This window comes from Pterocles gutturalis, unplaced genomic scaffold (genome assembly GCF_000699245.1).
Source record: "Pterocles gutturalis isolate BGI_N339 unplaced genomic scaffold, ASM69924v1 scaffold169, whole genome shotgun sequence".
NCBI classification, from domain to species: Eukaryota; Metazoa; Chordata; class Aves; order Pterocliformes; family Pteroclidae; genus Pterocles; species Pterocles gutturalis.
In genome coordinates this window covers 114,865-138,457 of record NW_010127928.1, presented here as the reverse complement: position 1 = coordinate 138,457, position 23,593 = coordinate 114,865, and the positions used below count along the sequence as shown (strand labels likewise).

At 41.6% G+C, this 23,593-nt stretch overlaps 1 protein-coding gene across 2 annotated transcripts in view; it reads right to left on the bottom strand.

Annotated features, from left to right (window-relative positions):
* Positions 1-779: 779 nt before the first annotated feature.
* DOCK10 (dedicator of cytokinesis 10) overlaps positions 780-23,593 on the bottom strand; it is a 130,454-nt gene continuing 107,640 nt past the window's right edge. For both annotated transcript variants that reach the window (XM_010079425.1, XM_010079426.1), the window contains exons 41-56: positions 23,409-23,517; positions 22,539-22,676; positions 20,775-20,957; positions 20,092-20,202; positions 18,464-18,679; positions 17,771-17,828; positions 17,342-17,440; positions 16,417-16,523; positions 15,808-15,930; positions 14,767-14,880; positions 8,811-8,957; positions 8,086-8,296; positions 5,915-6,105; positions 5,145-5,245; positions 4,684-4,822; positions 780-1,482 (exon numbers count right to left, since the gene is read on the bottom strand). In XM_010079425.1, coding sequence (XP_010077727.1) covers positions 1,363-1,482; positions 4,684-4,822; positions 5,145-5,245; positions 5,915-6,105; positions 8,086-8,296; positions 8,811-8,957; positions 14,767-14,880; positions 15,808-15,930; positions 16,417-16,523; positions 17,342-17,440; positions 17,771-17,828; positions 18,464-18,679; positions 20,092-20,202; positions 20,775-20,957; positions 22,539-22,676; positions 23,409-23,517 — 2,167 coding nt within the window. In that variant the 3' untranslated portion in view covers positions 780-1,362. The remainder of the gene's footprint in view (positions 1,483-4,683; positions 4,823-5,144; positions 5,246-5,914; positions 6,106-8,085; positions 8,297-8,810; positions 8,958-14,766; positions 14,881-15,807; positions 15,931-16,416; positions 16,524-17,341; positions 17,441-17,770; positions 17,829-18,463; positions 18,680-20,091; positions 20,203-20,774; positions 20,958-22,538; positions 22,677-23,408; positions 23,518-23,593) is intronic.

Below are 23,593 nucleotides of genomic sequence, written 5' to 3'. Positions count from 1 at the left end.
CTGCAGGGCCAGGCTCCAACTGGAGTTGAGATTCAACAGCTGTGAACTGGGGATGTTGCAGGAAGAGATACAGGGACAGGAGACAGTAGGGCAGAATGAGGCAACACACGGAAAAACCCTCCTGGTATCCCCAGGTAGCAGACACTGCACTTGCCTGGCCTGGACAAACACTCATGGACCTGCGGAGGCCTCAGGGAACCACCAGCATCTCTCCAGGGAAAAGGATCCACGGCTTAAGGGACTGCGGGAACTGCATCTACAGAAAAGAGGGATCCTGACATGTCAGGATCCCTCTTTTCTGTACATGCACAAGGAGTAGGGACCCCTGAAGGCAGGGATTTTCTATGGGCAAAGGAATGAACACGAAGGAGTGTGGGAGCACCCAGGTTAAAGGGAACTCACAAGAGCTGGCAGAGCCGCTCCACCTCATCCCAACATGATGCAGAAACCAAAACGAACATCTCACTAGAGGCACACAGTTTCCCAGCGGGGCCCCGGCAAAATCTGGGACCATGAACTTCAAAGGAAGAGCAGCGCTTCCTTGGCCTCAAGCAGGAGGACTGCACCTAGTCCCTGCTTCCCAGGGTGGCCTCAGTGCGGGGCCATGGAGAGAATCTGGAGCCACGTTCTGCAGATGGTCATCGATGTCCCTGTCAGCAACTGCAACACAAGGAACAGCCAGGATACAGGGGACATCCTGACCACTGCTCTGGAAAGTGCTGACACGGGAATAAACCAAGGCACAGACCTTCAAAGAGAAAATTTTATGGATGCTTTTATACACATACACAAATATTTTAATATAATGGTAACTGAAATGTTATCCATATTCTTAGTACTGTCATAATTAACTAAAAAGATATTTTTTAAATTTTGTAAAAATGACATATTTTACACATCTTCTATTTACAATTGCAATATACTTAAATGTTATAAAACATCCACTCTGACCTTTAAAATATATGTATACTAGGACTTAATATTAGATACATTATAATTTATAGCAAACTTAGGGTTTGCTGTGTACCTATCTGTTCAATGGGAATTTCATAACCAGCTTGGCTTAATAAAGGCCGCTCAAAATCAAAAATCGACAACAACAAAAAAAAAAAGATAGGGAATGTGCAAATATTGGAGCAAGCAAAAAAAATAAAAAAAATATCAAGCTTGCGGTTTTAAAAAATAACACTGTGAAGACTTCCAATAAATTAACACCATAACCCACGAATCCTTTTCCTGGCATTGTCTATGGTCAAATTAATTTTCAGTACTATTTATCTAAAAGGAAAAAAAATATCAAACAACAAAAAATCCCCCCGCCACCCCAGGTCTTCCCAAGGCCATGTATTCCCCACGCCGCAGTCAAGCATCAGGATTTGCCGGGGTGGCTGGTGCTGGCACAGACGAACTGGCTCTACTGACGACTCGAGAATAAGTGCGCTCCATTCCTTGCTGTTTTGCTGAGTCCTCCTTGTATGCAATCTTTTCATAAAAAAGAGAAGAAAAAAAAATACAACAGTGAGAGAGATCTGAATAGTTTGGTGTCTAAAGTGTTCATTGTCTAACCAAGGATTTCTTGTTTATTAACAATGACGCTAAGGATCCGAGAGAGGAAAAGGACCTTTGCCCGGGGACCCAGAAGCAACCAGAGGCTGCAGTGAGGGGGAGGATATCTCTGAGCTGGGGGGATACACGGGGTTGGGATGGGGTCACCAGCTTCTGCCATGGGGTGCTTCATGGGGTTCCCTGAACTATGTTTTTCTAACAACTCTCATACAAACAGCACTGAGAAGTCACCTGCACTTTACAAACTCAGCACACACCTGCATAAGCGCCTGCTGACTGCGGCACAGACTGGCCCCAGCTCAGGGCGTGCAGCATCCCCACTGAGCTTCACATACAGAGCAGCTGAAAATACATGTCCATTAGCAGGGTTTGGGCCAGTCACCGGGCTGAGGCTTTGGGCAGAGCTGCACTCTCAGGAAGGAGCAGTGAAAACCTTGCTCTGCCCTGTCCTACATATAGGCTTTAGCAAGAAGGAAGACTTTTTTCTGCAGAAGTTCTTTTTAGCCTTGGTAATACCTATTTTTCCTACTTACTTCTGTAACTACAGACAGAAAACCTGCCTTCTTCCATGGGGCACTATGTTGAAGAATCCACAGCAGAGATTCGGGCCATGCCCACCGACCATGCAGCCGTCAGCAGTGGAATAGAAACCTCTCCCCCTCACAAAGCTCCAGGTGCAATCTTTCACCATCGACCCCCAGGTACCCCTGGTTGGGGTCACAGGTCACCCCATTTATCACTGGAGCAGACATGACCACGCTGCCTCCACGCCCAGCTTGAGTGCCTGAGCTGCTCCCACGAGTGGGCTGGAGGAAAAGCGCCGGGGCTCAGGCACTCCCCAACAGCACCCAGCAAAGGCAGGGAATACCTTTATACATCACTTGTCCCTGGCCCTTCCATCTGGCCACTTTTGCTACCACTGGCACATGGCTTTGCACTGGGAGGCTCTTGTCAAGCTGCCCAACTGCCCCAAGTTCATGATGAGGATACTGAAGAACATGCGTCTCAACACTGTTCACGGACAATACATCACCTGTATGCCTTGAGCAAGGGAGTCACTAGACATGAAACTAAACAAACATACCAAGTAGAAAACACAGTGTGTAAGGAAAGTACATGACATTAAAAGAAACAATAGATGTAAGAAAAATGAACATACCACTTTTGGCTATAGTATTGAGGGAAATGTTAGACAGGGAAGAAGAGAAGCTGTATAAGCAAGGACCATGACAGAGCTGTCAGAAAAGAAAAACAAAACAAAACAAAAAAAGAGAAAAACATATGGTGATGAGAGAGTCACTGTCAGTGGGTGAGCAAACAGAGCCCTCTTGAATACGACAATGGGAAGGATGGCAAATCTTACTGGTGTAAAGCACATGGCACAGATACAACAGAGCCTCAAGCTTTCCAACTGCAAGATAAATGTTTCAACCACAATTTACAGCATGTAATTTCTCTGAGGCAAGAGTTCATGCATTCATTGCAAAAGGAGTAGAGGTTTCCTAAAGTGCCATGCTGCCTGGAAAACTGGGCTGTCACTTGTAAGGCTGCCCCACAGGGCTGCAAGGGGGAGACTGGTTTTCAGTGGGGACTTTCAAATTCAGACGGTTTTGGTTAAACAGATGATGATTTTGACTTTTGCTGGATGAACTCATAACTTTACATATTAACATTGTTATGTACAAGTAATTTTTTATTATTTGGTCTTTTCATTTACATGAAGAAAACTCAGAGCTCACTGATATCAATACAGGTGTATTTAATAGAACTCACCAAATATTTTATGAATGATGAAACTCATGGACTGCTCATGCCTCATTTAAGTTGACCATACATTTTCCATTCTTGTGGTGAACAGTAGTTCACAGAAGACATGGTACTGCCTATGCTCATTGACTGGATGGCCAAAATAACCTCCACAGGAGAGGCATGAACAGTGAGTAAATTATACCCTTTATACTTACTTACTTAATATAACAGTGATAAATATTAGTTATGATAAAATTACTGGAATGCTTGAGGTTCACAAATCTTTATACACCTACACAGGAAGGGAGAACAGAACAGCAACCACCACTGAGCTCAACCCACACCTGGCATACACCAAGCTTTCAAAGCAATTACACAGCTTTACATCCCAAGAAAGACTAGCTCAATTCCACAGTAATAACAACAATGGGCCAAAAATTCTGGTAAATCCTTATTCTCTTCACATGTGAAGATGCATTGTCTAATAGGGTACCAAATAGACAGTTACGTGTGATGCCATCACTGATACCAACGGCTAAATGAAGTAACTACAGAAACAGTGCTTATTCATGCCTGTAGGCACCTGAAAATGCAGTGCAACTGCTAGAGAACAAGTATTTCTCAGGTGCAAGCTAATGTGGCCTACACACAAGCTTGCAGAGAAATAAGCATGATTGAATTTGCACTTTAGCATGCAGAATCACTCAATATTTAAAACAGAAATTTAAATTAAAACAGAAAATAATAAAAAAATCTGCATAGACACAGCAATAGAATAGCTGCAAGTATGCACTGCTGTCCTGTTCAGTATTTTGGGATGCATTTCATATAATGTAGCCATGCCTGCTTATCCTTCTGAAGCTGCTAACAGTTGAAAGTTTTAACACAGCATGTATTTTGACAGTGTACTTAAATATAAAAAAAAATTAAAAGAAATAACTCCCTCTCTGAAAGTTGAATACAAATAGAACCACAAAAATATCTCCTCCAGTTATAAGCTAGGTCTAAAAAGTAATTTACTGTTTTAATTAAATATATCACAGCTGTAGGATAAAGCAAGCAAAGCACAAAACACTAGCTTAACTGATTAGCTTTGTACGCCTCTAGACCTCCATCTGCATTTAGCCTCATGAACATTCAGCTTTTCAATATGTAGCAAGACATGTAAGAAGACAAATCTTTGCTGACAAATCAGATTCATTATCTATAATACAGCCGGAGACGAAAAAAAAAGGCGGAGGAAGGAGTAAACTATGTTTTCTCAGTGACTGTTGCACTGACAGGTTTTACTTCTAGGATTTTGCCCTGCAGCTTCATTTGTCACTAGAAGACACAATTAGCCACCAGCACCAGAATAGATGATCCAACCTGTTCATTCATAACTGCAGAGAGCTCGCTGAGCATATCCTTATAATGAGACTTCATCTCTCCCTGATATTCAAATTGGTCCTCCTTAATAAGGCGCTCGTTGACATCCAGAGCATGTCCACATGCTTCTGCAAATTGCCTACAAGCACAAACCACAAAGAACAACCATACAAACACTGTAGTAATGAAAATATCTATCTATACAAATGCACACACTGCTGTACCTCTTCTCGCTCTTGCAAATTACACCTTGTTAGATGTGAATTTCAGAACTCATCCTCCGATCAAGAGGAACGTAGGCTACTAGGATAGCCCAAAACTTCAGTAAATGTTTTCTTGGGAATGACATATAAGATGGGTTATGCAGATATAAATGAGCCTGGCTCAATTCAGCCTGATTTCATGTCACACCTACTCATGCTACTCATACTATGGAGAGAGTGGAAAGTCTTAACATTTACCTGAAGATTTCCTTCAGAAGCTTAACTTGACTATCAGGATACCTCTTAGCATTTGTTTCTTCAAGAAAAGCTCGAGCATAGGCCATTGGTCCAGCATTTACCTGGGGGAAAAACCCAGGGCTTAGGCACAGAGTACAAGCAGTTTATTGTCATTTTCTCTTGTGTTCCAAGGCCTGGGGACTGGCCTCAGGAAACCATTTTTAAGAGCGTCACTCCTCTTGTCACCTGAATGAAACCTGGAGTTATACTGAGGAAAAGGGAGCTGGTCAGCCTTGCACACACTGCAGATCTCTGCTGGCCTTTCAAAGTCCTTGGCTAGTTAACCATCTAGAAAGCTAGATGTTTGAAGACATTCTAATGAGGGCACCAGAAACAGATGCACCTCTCACTAAGCCAACTCTTCTAAATAGGAAATGACAAAACCAATCCTAACAAAACTTCCTTTAAAGCATCTGCATGCTTTTCTGTGTGACAGGCTGTATTCTCAAGCGAGATGTGATGGTCTTGTTAGAAAGGTCTTAACATTTATTTAGAGAAGATTTCACTGAAATAGTTATGTTTGCACATATATCCAGCAGTCATCAATATCAGTGGAAAAAGTTTTAATTCCCTTAATTTTCAGAGCAGGCTCCAACAAGTACTGTACAAGATATAATGAGAAATATAAAATAGATTAAAACATGTCTGGAATGATGAAAATCAGAATAAAAATGTAGGTGGATGTACTGAAAAACAAAAAGAAGAAAGAAAAAAAGCCAAATCGTCATTACCTTGACACTGACACTTCCTTGGAGTTTGAGCTGCAGTCGGATCATGTCCACCTCTTCCATTGCACAAAGTTGATTGAGCTCCGAGACTTTTTTGGACATCTCATCAATCGCTACTTCAATGGGGTCCAGCTCAGTGCTGGTTTGGCTTATGACTTGAATACGCTTCTTCACGTAGGGAAACAAGTGACTGGCTGCTCGAATGCAAGAAATACACCAGAGAAACTCACTCAATGAGAGAGTATTTAAGAAAGCAAAACAAAACAATTAAGTCAAAGTATTAACTTTTGACTTTGTTAATCTCTTTATCAATCCATACAAATTAAATTTTAATCACCAAATGAGCAAAAGTGTCACAGAAGGTCCAAATTGAATTTTTATGTACCTGGCACTGGAAGAGGATTTCCTTTTGAATTCAACACTGTTTGCTACCGAGCTCTGTCACACCCACGTGGCAAAAAGCTCTCACTGATCAGATTTTAGGATCCACAGCTTTCTTCTTATGAGTTAAAGCACCAAACTATAAGCCCATACCAAACTTTGAACAGCTCAAAACACTCCATCAAACATATTTCAAGTTAGAAGCAGGAGCCTCTAGTTTAGTTGAATTGGGTATTGCTCACCCACAGATGAGCTACTATTAAAACATCATCCTTAAAGAAGTAATGAGTTACTTTTAGTATTCAACCTAAATACTGCTGTGAGAGCTGACAGAGGAATTATTTATTGTTAAAACCCTTTCTTCCAGTCAAGGCCTTTTCATGGATCTCAGGAAGTCTGGTAAATGTACCGTTATGGTACATTAAGTCTGACCTAAGCTAACAATCTCTTCCTGATTGCCCTACGCACTTTGGAAGGCCTACCAAACTCCGTGCTTTCTTCTCAAATTAAAAGCACATAGGAAGAAAATGAAAATGTATTACTTTTTTGAAGGGGGGAGGGCAGTGGGGAAGAAAGATATTTCCTTTGGAGAAAAGCACTGACACAAGACAGGTACCAGAGGGAAAAGTAGGGGAGAAGGTCACCAAATTCCCACCTGACACTGGAGAAGGAGCCAGGCTGAGAGAGGTGGGAGCTGAGGACAGCATGTAATAACCTAGGGAAAATATTCTCCTAGAAGAAAAACCCTCTCTGTTTTTGCTAGACATACCATGACAGCTGCACTTTCAAGTCAGTGAAACTACCTGCTTCAGTACAGATCTCAAAACACCTTCTGCTGCGCATGCCGTTATAAAACCACACGCAAGCTACTCCTCCTTTCTCCTTCTTACAAGCAAAGCTGTGTCATGTAACAAGATGCCCTCAGACATCAGTGCCCCTTTCCTGACTTGCCAGAACAAAACTTTGAGGTGACTACGCCTGTACTGTAAGCAGCTTTCTTCACTTCGCCCTTTGGGGGAAGCAGTTGCACCAAAGTTGGTGGGGAGCTGGATTTTCTGTCACTTGGGAGCCTTTGCTGTGAACATCAGCCTCTGCTCATGGCTGCCCATGAGAACAATGCCTCCATCTAAGACAGTTTCTTATCCTCCCAGCCAAAATTCAGACAGGTCAAGTTTCAGTAGTAGTTGAACAAAGGATGCCTCTCTAAAAAGAGATTTCAGTCATGATAAGGAACTGAATGTTTTCTGTTTAATATGACTCAGTAAGAACAGACATATCTAGTGCTCCTGGCTTCCCTGCCTTAAAACATTGACTGTGCCCAATGAGATGAAATCTTACCTCTAACTTTAAAAAAAAACCTATATAGCGTATCTTATTCCCATTTTGAACAAAAATATGTATCTCCTAAGTTTTACTGTTCTTAGAAGAACAGGCACCCTACTTTGCTTGTTCTTTGACTTGTTTATTACTAAAAGAACAATGGCTCTGAGTGCTAGGGTGCCTCCAGCAGAACCACTCCCAAATTACATCACTGCAAGAACAGTTAAGATGTCAATAATAAGGAAAAATAAGGCAGCTGATGACTCCACAAATGAAAATAACTTTCCCTAGGATGGTCAGCAGGATTGTGAGAAAGCACATAGTTTGCCAATGGAGACACTGAAAAGATTACTTATCACTCTGCACAACACGCTGTGCCCGCTGACTGCAGAAAACCTGGCATGTGAAATGCACTGCTGGGCTTAACTGGCAAAGCTGGGATGGGAGAGGGGAAGCAGCCGGAGCAGACGTACTTGTCAGGATTGTGCGCCTCTTGCACTGCTCTTCTACACCTCCGTGCTTTTTTCCTGAGAGTGTGAAAGGTGTTTCAAACACAAAACGGTTGATGTTGTGATGCATTTCAAAGTCGGTCTTTCGATCTTCGGCTTCTTTCTCTTCAAAGAAAGGTGTGACGTACGTCACCTGGATATACGCATATTTTGGATCCAGGTCTTTGGGGTTGACCTGTGTAACAGTGGCAAACATAATAAAATTCTGTTAAGTGTGATGAGCTTCCAAGGCATCCATTATATTGCTGATGCTTTTACCTATCATAGCAATACCGATTAAAACTGAGACCTTCAATGTGATATTCAGAACACAGATTAATACAAAGATATTTAACCAAGAGGCCCCTAAGAACAGTGGGACTTTTGAATATAGCTTTCATAGTGGATGAAAGCTAAACGAGAGAGAAAACAATGTGCTTTCGCACTGCAGTAAACATCTGCATGCTCTCTGCAGGCATGTGCTGGGATATGCTCTTTTCCCACTGCCTGTGATGCCCTGCTACATCATCATTGTCATTTCCATACAGCACCTGCCATACTATAAGGTGAGGGTCTTTTTTTGGTTGTAAAACTAGGTCATAGTAGCTTACACACACTTTTAGTTCACGTTCATTCAAAGCACAGCTCTCAAAACAGGAACCCTGCACTCACTTCTCCCCCTCGCACAAGAAACTGCATGTCTTTCATACCTTGTTGGAATCCTGGATGATCTTCACGTTATCTATTCCAAACTTGTCTGCATAAAGTTTCATCAGCCTTTGAGAGATCTCAGACAAGCCAGTTAATTTGGGTTCTTTATAGATATACTCTTTACCTTCCTCTTCTTCAAAAAAGCCCTGTTTGGAAAGAAATGGAAGGATACAGTGAACACAACACGCAGGGCAAAGCCTAAACAAGGTGCTTACATCAGAATTAAGGTTGCCAGTATACCCATCAGAGCATCCAGTATGCTGTTTCCAGCACCTAGGTTAAAAGCTTACCTCTCTCCACTCCTAGCAGACATGTACCTAGACATCTGTGTTTATACTGGTCTGGTATTGCTGAAGTTATCCAGGAGTTAACTCATACACATTTATTAATGGAATAGACCTAGCTGTCTACAGAGTTAAAGTGCCTTCTTGAGTATGCTGACGTGTCTATGATGAAAAAGCCCTAATGAGTTAAAAATTGGACATTAAAAACTCTTTAAATTTTAATCATTTGGTTAAATTAACAGTTTCAAAAGCACTATGCCAACAGAGCAGGAGCGTAACAGCTGTTTGCTGGATGCCCAGCCCAGCTGGGGTACAGGCAGCACGCCACCTCCAGCACAGCCCATGTGGGAGCCAGGTGTGCAAGGGAATGGCTGACACTGTGCAGGGCGCTGCTGCCCATGGCCATGTGCTGGGCCACTGCATGGGGAGCCCCTCTGAACTGGTTTGCATCTGTTCAGGGCAGCTGAAGAGGAGCTCTAGTGGCATCTTGAAAGGCCATATGGAATTGCAGCATTTTCAGAGATAATTAGTAAATGATTCACATTTGAAAAGAAAAGAAAAAAAAAGACATACAGACTGTGCTCCTTTGCAAAAAAGCTCAGTCTTGTTAGGGTCATTTACTTACTACACTGGATGGACGTGGCAGAGCTTTAATAAAAGGCTCCACTGAAGAGCTGAACAAGAACCTGTCAGGCTTCAGAAGAAATGCAATGCCAACCTCAGAAAACTAACACAGCATTGCATCACGTGCAGGTTAAGACACTACGTTATGAATATGTACATCACCACTCCGGGAGAAGCTCTGCCAGCTGAGCAGAAAGCCCTGTTAACAAGGACTGGATTTATCTCAACACCATGAGCAGTACCAGCCCTCCTGCTAGGATTTCACATGCTGCTGATGACATCTGGCAGAGTTATCCACTGCAGCTGTACCCAAAGTCTCCTCCTTTCACCCTAAAGCAATGTGACCCAGAGGAAAATACCTGAAGCTGCAGGGATAAAGGGGAAAGGAAGACTGCATTAATGATGGCAGACCCAAGGCCCTTTAAACTTAACACAACATGGCTTGGACAGCTAATTCTACAATATTGCTAGGCAAACTGCCATCTGTTGAAAGAGAGAGAAGGACTAATGAATGAAGTCAAGAGATACCTCCAAAATCTCTTTGGAAGGCACTTGTGCAAAATCCAGCCTTTTCATGTTGAAGTGTATTTCAACTTTGGCCACTAAAATTACAGACTAGGCAAATCTTCACAAAAAATATGCACAATTAAAATAAATTAGCTGTAAATTTCAGTGGTTGTTTAGGAAAAAAACTGCAAGCTTTATTTCAATAGGGATTAACAAATATGTGCATCTCTGGCTTCTCCTTCAGTGGGGACAAAGGGCAATAAAATTGTCTTTTAATTTGGCAAGTGGCAACAGCAATGTGGGCACTACTGGAAACCAATGACTAATTGCAGCAACAGCAGCTAATGTGATACTATCTTAATCAGTGTCACAGTGACCTTCTAACATTGCACAATTTTTAACAATATTATCAATTAAACTCTATAGGCATATGAAGAACTTCACAGGTAATTAGAGAACAAATCAGCTCAGAAGCTGACACCCCATAAACATTTACTGAGCTGGGGAGGCAATTGACTTTCTATTGATTTCACTTCAAAAAGGTCTGCAGGATCATAACCTGGTTTCTGATCTTGTTTCCACTGAAGCAAAACTGCTTTATGTGGGAAAACCTCATTATTCTCATGCAGCCATACTCACACACACTACTCAGGATTGCTTCCGTCAAAAAACATCTGTTTTGTGTTACTGTCTGATGTTTTCAAGAAAAAACTTAATGTTTTCCAAATTAATCACATAGTAAACTAGAATATAGTTTATCCTCTTAAACACTGATTGTGTGTATGTTTGCATGCTGGAACACAGGGTTTACATATAAGTGCCAAATCTCCATGCTGCTGCTGCATGGCACACTAAGATAACATCTGTATTAGCGGTTTTACTTAAAAAAAACCCCTGAAAACAAACAACGAACAGATTTAGTCCTGTCTCTAATGCAAGAGACATCCTTTCTGTACATATTCCCTACAGTATTTCAGCTGACAAGTAACATGCAGAAGTTAATTGTGAGCTATAAATAATCGTGTCTGCCATATGCTATATGTCTGGCAAAGACTATTGAAAGCAAGATTAAATACTTTTTTGGAGCCAAATATCTTCCAATTTCAGTATTTTGAAATATTAAGCAGCCAAGGTCACATTATCCATTCATATCCCCAGATTATTTTCCTACGGGTTGGTTATGCCCTGCAAGAACAACTCAGTCTTACAAACGAAAACCACTACATGGAGCAGCCGAAGGTAATGGAAGGGAGATGACCTCCCGGACAGTATGTTATTAGCTTCCACTGAGCTCTGATGTGCTGAGCGTCACGTTGTGACCTGGGATTGTCAGCGCAGGAGTGCTTCTTTCTCCCCATACGCCCAAAGTGACAGCCCTTGGAGCTCACAGTAAACCTGACTCTTCTCTGCCCTTTGCTGGAAGAATACACACTGTCCCCACACTGATGTGCTGAGGTACAGCCTTCTGCTTTACCTGCCAAGAATAAGCAGTGAATGGATCCTTCCCTGTCTTTATCGAGTAAGCATCACTTCCTATGGTAAGCAAGCGTGCTGCACTCTTTGGTGAGGAAGCTACAGCTGTTTATCACATTTGGAAAAGGGGGCAGATCTTCTGATCTTCAGATGTAAACCTGCAGTCAGCTTACTGCTATGCCAATCTGTCCTCCAACTTCTACAGCCTCTTGCACAGATAGGAGAGCAAAACCTCAGTTCTACCTTTACCTAACACTGCTCTGAAGAAAAGTCTTGAGTGTCTTTTCTTATCAGCACAATATGAGTTTTCACCTATTCAACATATTTAACAGGTTCCTTTTTTTTAATTCAAGAAAGATCTTGACTTCTCAAAACCACCATCTGCAGATAAAGTCATAAGCACCGGCTAGTGTGGCCACTTGGTGGTGCAATGAGATGTTGTCAAAGGCTTTTAACAGACTCTGCAGTCTAAAACAGCAGCTGCCATGAGATCCATCTCTCTGAGCTAGCAAATAAAGCTCTCTGTCGAAAACAACCAACTACATCCTCCCTAAGGACTACATTCATCCAAACCATCCTTCCAGAGGATCTCTGCAGCAATACAGTAACAAAATACTGTCTCCACCTTTGTATGAAGAACAATGGTTTTCAGGTGAAGCTGCAGATTTTCTTTTTCCACTAAGAATCCCCCAAATTCTCCCTGCAAACAGTATTTGCAGTATTCTTTTGTCCTTTCTTCTGCTTTCTCTGCAGTTTTTGTTTCAGATAAGGAACAGCAGTGTTCCATTTTCACAATATATATCTATATTTTTTATTGATACAATTGATAAGAATGTTTAATGAATAAAAGCATGTGTGTAATAATACATTTTTATATGTGTGTGCTTAAATATGTATCTACTTATAGGTATTTTATAGAACAGTGTATACGTAAGACTGAAAAGGAATCCCATACCAGCATACCAAGTTTAGTTCTGTGGCATTTCCTTTTCAGTGGCCTAAGCAGAGTGATTCATATTGCTTTACACTGGGTTAAGTGTGTAACACTAGTAAAGCCTGCAACTATTAGCTTTTGGGAGGAAGTGTGCAAAGTCTGCCAGAAGCACCAAAAAAGAGAATTGCTTTTAATGTTTCAAATGAATTGGGCACCCCAACTGCTTTCAGCATGGCAGCTTGCAATGCTCGTGGCAACAGAAGGACCAAAGGGCCCCACACGTTCCCACTGGCACAGCTGACATGGAAGCAAGTGGCACACAGGAAAAAGGGACTGACAGAAGTACAGAAAGGAAACCTTCCAAAGGGAGAAATATGCAGGCACAATCCATATACGGGAACAGACCGTTCTCTCTGCCTCTCCCGTTCTCTCTGTCTCCTATCAGGTCAAGCTTCATCTGCAGCTCCCACACACGCCATGGTGCTTTGCACACTTTGTAACCCTCCTCAACCAGTTCTGCACACCCACTCCTACCTTCCTTGGCAAATGAGGCACAAGTAACCCTGACAGGAATGATCTACATCTGTGCTGCGCCATACATTTTTGTTACTATGCCTCTGCAAGGACCAATACAGAGCAGCCCCACTTTCTACCACGTAACCTCTCTCCTGCCAAAGGACAGGAGGCAGCTATGCTTGCTTGCATTTAGAGCCCAGTGTCCAGGGCACCAGGGAACAGACTGAGCAATACTCAGCTACGAAAAAGTCAGATGCTTTAGAACACTAAAGCTGTTCAAATGAAGTCGTCCTTGTGGCAGTGGCAGCTGAAAAGTCATTGTGCTGTAACAGAGATTTTAACCCAGTTCAGCAGAACTGCTGCAGCTAAATTATCTGCTTAAAAGTAGCTGTCTCTGGGAGAGCCCTGGCAAGAAGTTGCAAGTAGGAGAGTCCCATTTCCCCCTCTGATGCCCCCGTTTTGAGGAAGGACTTGCCATTGCCCTCTGATCCCAATTTGGTTGAACCTACAATGGACGATCAGGCAGGTGGCTGTACCCTCCTGCCCAGAGTGCTCCCATCACCACTGCCACACATCACAGACTGCCCCGGCCAGGAAAGCAGGCTTGCATTCAAACAGCATTAATGCTACACTGAGTTTTCCAACAGAGGAAGAAGGGGTCCAATCCCACTCCCAGTGAAGCTGAGAGAAGAACTTTCACTGAGATGCGGTGATGCAGCATTGGGCCCCACGGTGCACACACAACATGGCAACAGATACAGCTTGGTAATTCAGGTAACTGAACAAACAAAAATTAGTTTACAGGATGCAACAATGAATGAAACGACGTTATTTCATCTGCCACAAACCAAAGAATTGAGAGCACAGGAAATAAAGTTAATATTAAGTAACAGTAAAGGGAAGGATGGAGGATGTGTGAGGAGAATTAAACAAAACATGCAAAAGAACTAGACTTACCACAGCCTTGAATAAGACCAAAAGGAGAAAAGAGCAAATTTCCACATTAAAATCTAATTAGCAAACAGAATGATTCACATCAGTCTGTTGTTTACACACCTTATTATTATAAAGGAGATTGTGTGCTTGTCAAAACCAGGTCTTAAAAGAACATGCTGGATTGCTACACTGGTTTGTAGTGTAAGAAAGCAAAAAATAATGCTTTGAGGATGCTGAAGCACAGCAGAGGGACTAAAACTACTCTACAGTATATTGCACAGAATCAGAGGTGGCCTGAAAGCAGAAGTAAGGGTCAGCGAGAAACATAACAAAACGTTCTCTGCTTAAAGCTCTATTTGAAGAGAGGGCCATATATCAAAGATGCCTTATCCGGTTTTATTTAAGTTTTACTCTGAAAAAACCCACTCTGCCTCAGTTCAGTTTTGCTTGATGAAGTCAAGAACTAAAGCTGATGTACAGATCTCTTCTCCATTACACCACTAAATCCATAGCAGCAGTTTACAGATGCAACTGAGTGCTTTCTCCTCTTATTAAAGTCCTTCTTGGAGTATGACCCACGAGGCACTTTCTACCCCATGATTCACTGCCAAGTGTTTCCCTGTTTTAGCTTCCCTGAAAATCTGTGAATCTGTGGAGACAAAAGTACCCAAGTTGACTTACCTGCCCGTAAAACGCAACACGGTAATATCGTCCAAAGAGACGTTTCTCAGAATTCACTACTTCTGCAACCTTCAGGTACGAGCGGTGGATGTCATAGTACAAATCGGACAGTCTCTACATTAAGAAACAAGGACAGTGAGGAGAAGTGAGAGAACATGAGTGCTTTGGGGAATCACATACAGGCTCTACGTGAGCATGGCTTGTCTTAACTGGATTATCAAACCTTTGCAAAGATGGCTGTACATGCTAGGGTTTTACCTTGTCAGCAGTCACTAAAGATTCATTTTGAGGTTTCTTTTATCTTCTGAGCACACAGTTTTGTGGCAGTGTGTGTCTTTGTGTACAGGGTCACACAGGAAGGCAAGCATCCCGCCACTGGGCAGTGGTAGGGACCTACTGGTAGGGTCAGAGAACACAAGTGTCCTACATGCAGGTGAGAGCAGGGTGCCAATAACTCAAATCAGCTCCCAACCCCATGCAAAGATAGGCTATATGCAATTACCATTAAAAAGCACTTTCTTGGGACAGTGAACTAAAATTTCAACTAAGTTTAAGGACCTGCTTCCTCAGCGTACAGGTTACAGGTAGGTATATCTACCTGTTTGCTTTCTTAAAATTTAAAACCAGAAAAATCAGTAAATGAGTTTATCATCTGGTTATCCATTATGTGTTGAAATTGCCAAGTAAATAAGAAATGAAGAAACCCTGGAATTGTGCAGAGATCACACAATTTATCAGCAGTTTCTAAAACTAAATACAATGCCAATGTGCTCTTGGTTTAAAAGCACATGTAAAAACTCACATCCACTGGCTAACACAAGAGGTTTGTCTGAAATGTTTTTGTTCTGTTGTATTGATGCTTAAAAGAGGAAGGTAAGGAACCAGAGTTTTTCATTTACTTACAGCACAAAGCATTAAAAGGAAAAAGTACAGACAAGAAGACAAAAACATTCCTTTTAAAGAAAGCACTTATTTTTTCCCCTAAAGATTTTGATCTTTACTGTTGTCTTAAGATAATTAAAAAATAATAAACCAACTTACTTTAAAGTCCCTCTGCTTCTCAAAAACAGCAATGATAGGCTTGTTAACCTCAGCAATAAGTTCATATCTCTCAGACTTCCACAGGTATTCAACACACAACTCCAGCTGCTCCACAAGAACATTCTGCAATTCCACAAATACAAATAGTTCAGTAACACAACAGCTGGCGGCATTTAATTAATAGCAAAGCAGCAAAAGGCCATACCTGATATTTCATTTGTGTTCTGTACCTTCTATATTAAGGTTTACTTCAATTACACAATGTTTAATCAGGTATTAGTGACCTAGCTCTTCTTTAGATTAAAAAAACCGAAATATCAGTAACATGAAAATACCTGAAACTTGACATCTTATTCAGAAGAACAGGTTTGCTTTGTGGGCTCCCTCCTTCCATAACTTCTAGGTCTGGTCCTTAATGTGCTCTTTAGCTAAGCACCTCTCTCTGCTATTTAGTACAACAGCTATGACATTTCACTCAAAAGCTGTGTGCCTTTTAACGCTGCATGAAGTACACTCTCACTGTAATTTGTTGTAACATGGATAGGCATCTACTAGAAATATCACTCTCTGTTAATATAGGACAAGTATACAAATGTTAATGCTGCTGACCTCATTATATGGAGTATCTTGCATCCCAGAGTCTTCCTTCATAGCACCTTCTTCTTTAATGTTGGGGGTAATGCTCAGAAAAGCAGGCCATCCCATGGAAAACAAGCCTTGAAGTGCAAGTCATAACAACGTCAATTAATGACTGAATAACCAGATAATTCAAAAAGTTATTGGATGCCATTAAAACAGATAGATTTTGACTGGATTAGTTACTTTTTTTACAGCACAAGTAATGAGAAGCACAAATGGAACTGACTGAATTTATGAGACTATTACACATTTTCTCTAGGACATCAATCCACTTGTCCAGGCAAAGAGGAACTGTAACATTTTCCTGATGCAATCTTATTTCTCTGTTTGGCATTTTGATTCCTTAGCTGCACAGTGCTGGGCCCTGCACTCATCCTGCCCGTCAGGTTTCCTAACTGAGAGGGGCACAGTCACCCCATCTCACTGCAGCTGATGGCAGACGGCTGCTCCAGAGCCTTTGCTGGGCTCAAGGACACCTGTCAGCGACTCTCCTCACCCTGCTCAGCATCAGCAGGGCAACCCCAGCCCTGACCGAGGAACTCTCTTGTAGAAAGCTCAGGCTGGTGACAGAAGCTGCTGATGGGAAGCCTCACAAGGATTAAATTAACACCAATTGACCTGAGAGGGATTTCTGTTGCCCATGAAGAGCAGACTGCTCTCTCGGTGAAAAAGCGCTTAACCAGAGACATTCTGAGCAATTCATCAAACCAGCCAAAGAGCATCAGGAAAGTAGCATACAGTGTTTCCGACATTACTTGCTTGCTATTACAGCCATCAACATGCACTAGAAATATTTTGGCTTTTGTAGATATTTTTCTAGATCAACTGGAGAACAGTAATTTGTACCCCTAATGATGTTATTTGACCCATAAACAGGCACGGTTAGAGCACTCACTTCCTCCAGTGTGAGTTGTTAGTAACACATTACTATCAGAGACTTGACCATCTTCCAGGAGCATACGTGAGGTACAAATCTTTTCCATTTTCCAGTAACCTATGATAGTGTAAGATGGTATTAGTTCACGGCTGCTGGTATGTGTTAATACATGCATATTTAATAACAACAGAGTAACAAGTGAAGCATTCTCTTTTAGCACTAGCTTACTAAACATTTAATTAACCCTCTTTACACAAAACACACACTGTCACTGTTCCAGTGCTAAAGCTAGCATTTACGATATATTTTAAAAGTAAAATATTTGGGAAGAATTCAAGCAGCTTTAAGATTACATTATATGTAAGGAAGGAAAGCAGGAAAGCCAAAAATTCTTTTCAACAATAATCTTTATAGATGTATAGCTGATTTTTAATATGTTGATCTTACCCTTTCTTTTCAGGTACTCTGCAATGAGAGCGGCAATATGAATATAGCACATAGCAGCCTGTAACGAGAGACCAAGACACATGTATATGTTAAAGGACGCTGTACGATTTACAGCATACATGTGATACAGACCACATACTTCATCACTGTCAAGTCATGCTGCTGAAAAAGGTGTCTAAGGTAAGAGCATAGATTTACTCAAGAAAACCATTAAGATTACTTAGTAAATAAGATATTCCTGGGTTCTGCACTGGAGTTTTGCATCAGCCATTTAGTTTTTGATGAGAAGGACAGAGCATTATAAACGAAGCTCCTCTTGTTTGCCATACTGGGGGAGAAGTAAATCCTTTATGTAAGTTATGCACTGCTCATAACCTCCTCCACACTACACCTGCTGTGCCTATTAGGGTTAAGCAGAAGAGGTGCTAACACGATACTGACCACAGCTTCCCCATCAGACATTTCCAGGCCTTGCTCAAGCACATATCAGGTAGTCATGATTACGCAAACTGGGATAACGAGCACATCACATTTCTAGGTGTTTTTCAAGGCCGTCTTCCTCTAATTTCAAGTATATGAGAGAGACTGTGTGATTCTCTTAAATCACTACTGTTGTCTGTCTTTCAGAGCCCTTTTTGTCAGAACATCTCACCCTAAAGACAAATGGATTTCCTATTCATTTATTTACATTACCTCTGATAAATCTCCATTTCTTGCGTGAATCTTGGCCATGCTTTCGAGCCATGTCCTGCGTAATTCAGGTGTGCTGGCATATGAGTTTGCTAAGCTGTACTGCAGATCCACAAGCATCTCGGGGTCCTTCTCATGCTCCTTCATCTGAGCTGTGGCCATTAAAACCGTTCTTATGCGTTTGGTCAGATCCTTCACCTCAGCTGGGAAATTAACATTCTTTGGGAAAGAAAAGCAGTACATCACTAAAACCATCCAAAGAGCCACATGCAGCACCCCTGAACGAGCTAAAGTCCTGCTTATGGAAGACCCTCTTCCCCTTCCCTAATTCAGTAGGCTTCAAAGCAGTCGCAGTTCCACAGTACATACATATTGTACACAAATCCTGACTTTTTTTACTGATGTGCCATAGCACCAACCAGATATCCCAGTCAGTCAGTCAGTCAGCTGTACCACTGCTGCAAGCAGCAACTCCACTCAAGTCAGCAAACCAAAGCACTTGTTTCTTGGTTGCTTACTGGATCCAGAACTGGACTCCCATACACTCTCAGCTGAGGAACAGCACCGTGTGCTATAGATAGTCGTGCTTAGCTACGCTCACAGCAGGTTTCACCACAGTGTATAAAGCACAACAGTCTGGCTCCTCGCCTCCTCACGCTGCGCAAGATGAAAACAGAGTCCATGGATTACTCATGTCAGCTCTTCTCAACAGATTGAGCTCAGCTCTGCAGTTTCTCTTGATCAGATGAGGAATGAAATGTATGTCTATTTTCACATTTTTTTCCACTTGTTCCCTTTGTTTAAAAGTAAAAACATTCAGAACAACTGAATGAAATTAAATGCTCTCTCCTCTGCATCAGAGCTGAGCGTGTTACAGAAGCAGTGTGGCTGACTGCAGTGCTGGGAAATCAAAGCTGGACTTTGGAAACAAATACAATTGTAACTGCATCTTATTAAATAAGACATCAAATTACCTATGCTAATTATCTACCAATTTGCTTACACTAACTTTATTATTAACCTCAGTGGAGATACCCTAAAGTCACCTTCAGAAGGAAAAACACCTCCAAAGTATAAAATTCAAAATGCATGTTGACAAATGTTTGGACAGGAAATGTATAAATTAAAAATGTGAATCCTCTTCTGATACATTTAGTACAGATGATGAATATAATAGCAATAGTAAGTAATATGAGAGCTAAGAGCCTTTTTCAGGAGGTTAGCAAGCTGTTACCAAACCCAACTGTTGTTCATGTTTTTGCTACACATTTACTGAACAGACTAAAGGGACAGTTTGTAGACTAAAAATTGTTTGTCAGCTGCAATTGTGTTTCATTAGTCACAATGCACGATATCTTCTCTGACATCAGGCAAATGAACAAAATAACCAGTGAATAACAAATAATACAATTTTCAAATAAAAATATTTCTTTTTTGTTTTAAAAATTATTTTGAATTATTAAGCTTCTGAGTCACAAACATTTTAGTGAATTTCAGGCTGCCTGAAAAAGGCACACTAGGAATGCATAAACCACTGATAAAGGCCAGCAATGTTATTCACTCAAACACTTGCTCCTCTGAAATTGTTGACCTTTTGCAAGAGGCAGTGACTGACAAAAAATGTTTCTTACTTTCATCTGCTTGTCTCCATTAGCAAAATTATTTATAATTGCAAGTGAATGTTGAAAACGAGATCCGCCAATTCCTGCATCCGCTATCAGCTGGCTCACTGCTTTGATGAGCTGTATGAGGAAGAGCAAACACAGGGTGCAATTAGCAAAGATAATAAAAGTTCCTGAATAGTTTTTAATCCCTATTTTGGTATGACTTGATGTACCAGGCTAGCAGAGATGCACTTTTATACCTGTCTTAAGAAGATAACATATACAAACCCAAGCACTGTGATTAATCTTTCCAATGTTTGTAATTGGTCACATTTTGCAGTGTAAATGCATTGTTACTGGATATTACATTTATGTTATTATATGATCAGATTCTGTTTAGTTCCTTCATCAGCTATGTTCTCACTGCTGTAAGCAATGCACATGAATCAAGAATAGCCATTGACGTGGCTATTTATCGGCTGTGCGGCTACATTGACAGCTGTTGGCTCTTGCTGGAAGAGAGCCTAGCAGCCCAAGAACAGCAGAGAATCCAACCCAATGTCTTCAGACTTGGCAGGAAAATCAAGCTGCCACAGAGAATTGCCTGTCTGAGGTCTCCAAAAGAATTGCTTTGCTACAATGCATAAAAATAATAATGATAAAACCCACTACACATCATCTGAATACTGATGATCTCACACTTCACTTACCTGTAGATGGGATCTGACTATTGATTTCTGCTTGTTAAATTCAAAGTTCTTTCTCATGAAAAAATAAAGAAGAGCAGATGCCTCTGTCTGAGTTGAACGTGACCTATGGTTACAACACTTCAGGATTTCATAGCAGAGTGAACCACAGAGATCTGCTTGTCCTTGGAAGAATGCTGATGGGAACTATGGAAAAAAAAATGTGTGAATATGTTTAGCACTACTCTCGGGCCTTGGTACAGCTATTCTCAGTCAATACCTTTTTCTGTTGAGTTTTCAGTAAAAAAAACTCCCACCCATATCCATTCACACCAGGGTTTAGTGAAAAAATTAGCCACTGGCTAAACATAATCCCATGTGCAAATTAAGTAAAAACTGCACACAGGTTTTCATACAAATGCTGTATGCAATGCAACAACCAAAGTGGCCTCCAGGAAGCCCAGACAGCAGCTGGCACACAGCAAGCATAAAAGCAGAGCAGCCTGTCTGCAAGGAATGCAGAACAGCTAACCAGGAAAAGCATCTGTGGCGTTCTGCACTACTATAAAAGCTGTTCAGGAGGAAGAAAATACTTTGAGCAGCAAAGTCAGCAAACTTACAGTGGTCAAGAGTTTGAACAGCAGGAGACAACAGAGAGTGAAGGATGGGTCTCCAAACCGTATCTACCACTTATCAGCAGGGGAATGTAACAGAAGACAGACCGAGGAGAGGTGGAAGACGTACATATTGGATACAGATCTCAAGTACCACTCGAGTGGTTCTGCTGCAGGAACCATGACTGATCCCTGTTCCCAAAGAACTATGAAGACAGAATTCAATCACCAGAGCTACAGCATGAATGAAAAGGGGGATCCTGGATATTTGTCCTCCCCATTGCACATTTCTTCCATTTACGACCGGTGTGCAATTTAAAGCTCTCTGTGGATGGTTTAGTTTATATTTCCCCCATGTCCTCAAGCTACGCTACCAGGAGAAGCACGATTTCCTCCTCCTTTCCCCTGAGATAACAACCAGAAGGAGGCCCCACAGTTTAAACTGATCTACACTGCTGTGTTTCACAGAAACATCTGGGAGATCAGGCCAGCCTTGCTTATTCTCACCTCCCCATAGCAATTGTTATCTGTGTGCTACATTCTGGTTAAGAGGATCTCATCTAAGTCTACGACTTGGAAATGGTGCAGCCTTTGCAGTTGACCCAAAGTGTCTAATTACCCATGATCGTTTACACACGTACAATGCAAACAAATAAACAGTTTGACACATAAGCATGTTTTTGTCCACAAACTCTTCTATGTTGAAAACAGGGTATTTGTAAAACCGTATGAGTTTGGATGAACTTTCGTGAAGTGTATGGAATACTCTCCCACTAGCTTCTCTGAGGACAGCTGTAGTCATTCACTGCTGGATTCTACAACCCAGGTATCTGCCATGAAGACCATGGACCTCTAGGGTTTCAAGCTTTCTTCCACGGGTGGTAAAAGCATGAAAGCCAATGACATAGCCAGATATCACAGACCTGGACATTACTTACCTATTTACTTTACAAATTGCACTTTCTTAGGGAATTTTTCATTTTCCAAAACAGAACAATTTTTTTCAGATATTGTGAACTTCTCACATTTAATCAGCAATAAATCAGAAGATCTTTTTCAGGAATGAGCATTAACACAGTGAAGTTCAGAACTCTTCAAACTGCCCAACTGTCCTCAAGCTGCCCTTGCTGTAACATATCAATAGGTCAGACTAACAGAATAAAACCACAGTTACCTTGCCTACAAACAGCCGCAGGGCAGCAAAGACGTGCTTGAGAGCTGCTGCTGACTGGTTGATTTGCAAAAAGAGCATGTGTGTGTCAAAGACTTTCTTCAACAATGCATTCTGGCAATCAGATTGCTGGAGCTGCCTCTGAAAATTCACAGACAAGACCGGACATTCTGGTTATGAAAGTGAATAAACAGAAGAAGGATCTGCTGGACTTCACATTGGATTGTCCCTAGGGAGATGCTTTTTTCAACGTAAAATCTCTGTAGATGAGGCATTCCCAGCTTGCTGCAGACTCTTTTTACTTGCAGATTTCAAGGACAACACTTTCCTATGCTTGTATTTCTACTTGTGAACGGCATACACCACATTTGAGGGCTAGGGAGCCAGAAATGAAACACTACATCTAAAAGTAGCTGCCTGCTGTATTGTAGCTGTAAGGCCTTCAGCAAGTCATCTGGACCAATATTTGTAGAGCAATTTTTGAAGAGGCAGAGGACCCACCCGCTGATTTGAAGAGATACAGATGATAAACAGTTTGGAAATCTTTTGTTTACAATCTCTGCAATCTAGTGGGATAAGCATGATTCAGATAAGGTGACGCATTAGAAGACGGACGACACTTCCATGCAGAGCAGGGCTGTACATAGCCTTGGATATGTAGGATGTTCCTCTTCCACATCCTTCTCTTCAGTTTGGGTACTATGAGTCTATTCCTTCATAAATTACCTTCACTGAGGACTGGCATAGCTTATTTCCCTATCTTGCTGTCTCAGGCACTTCAAGTTTTCAGTGTGCTTGCTCCCTCAGGCCTTCCTTCCACCACATATCCCACGTGGCACCAGTTCAAGCAGAAAATGAAACTCTAAAACATACCTGGTGATTCAGAGTGTAAAGACACAGCAGGTCAAGGATTGTGAGGGAAACTTCTGTAGCAATGTTTGCCTCTGTGTCTACATACTGTACAATGTCTGTTTCATTGGAGCTGCCTGTAACATATAAAAAGTGAGATGACAATCTTGCGAGTGTGGTTAAAGATGATGTAATTCTGTAATCTGGTC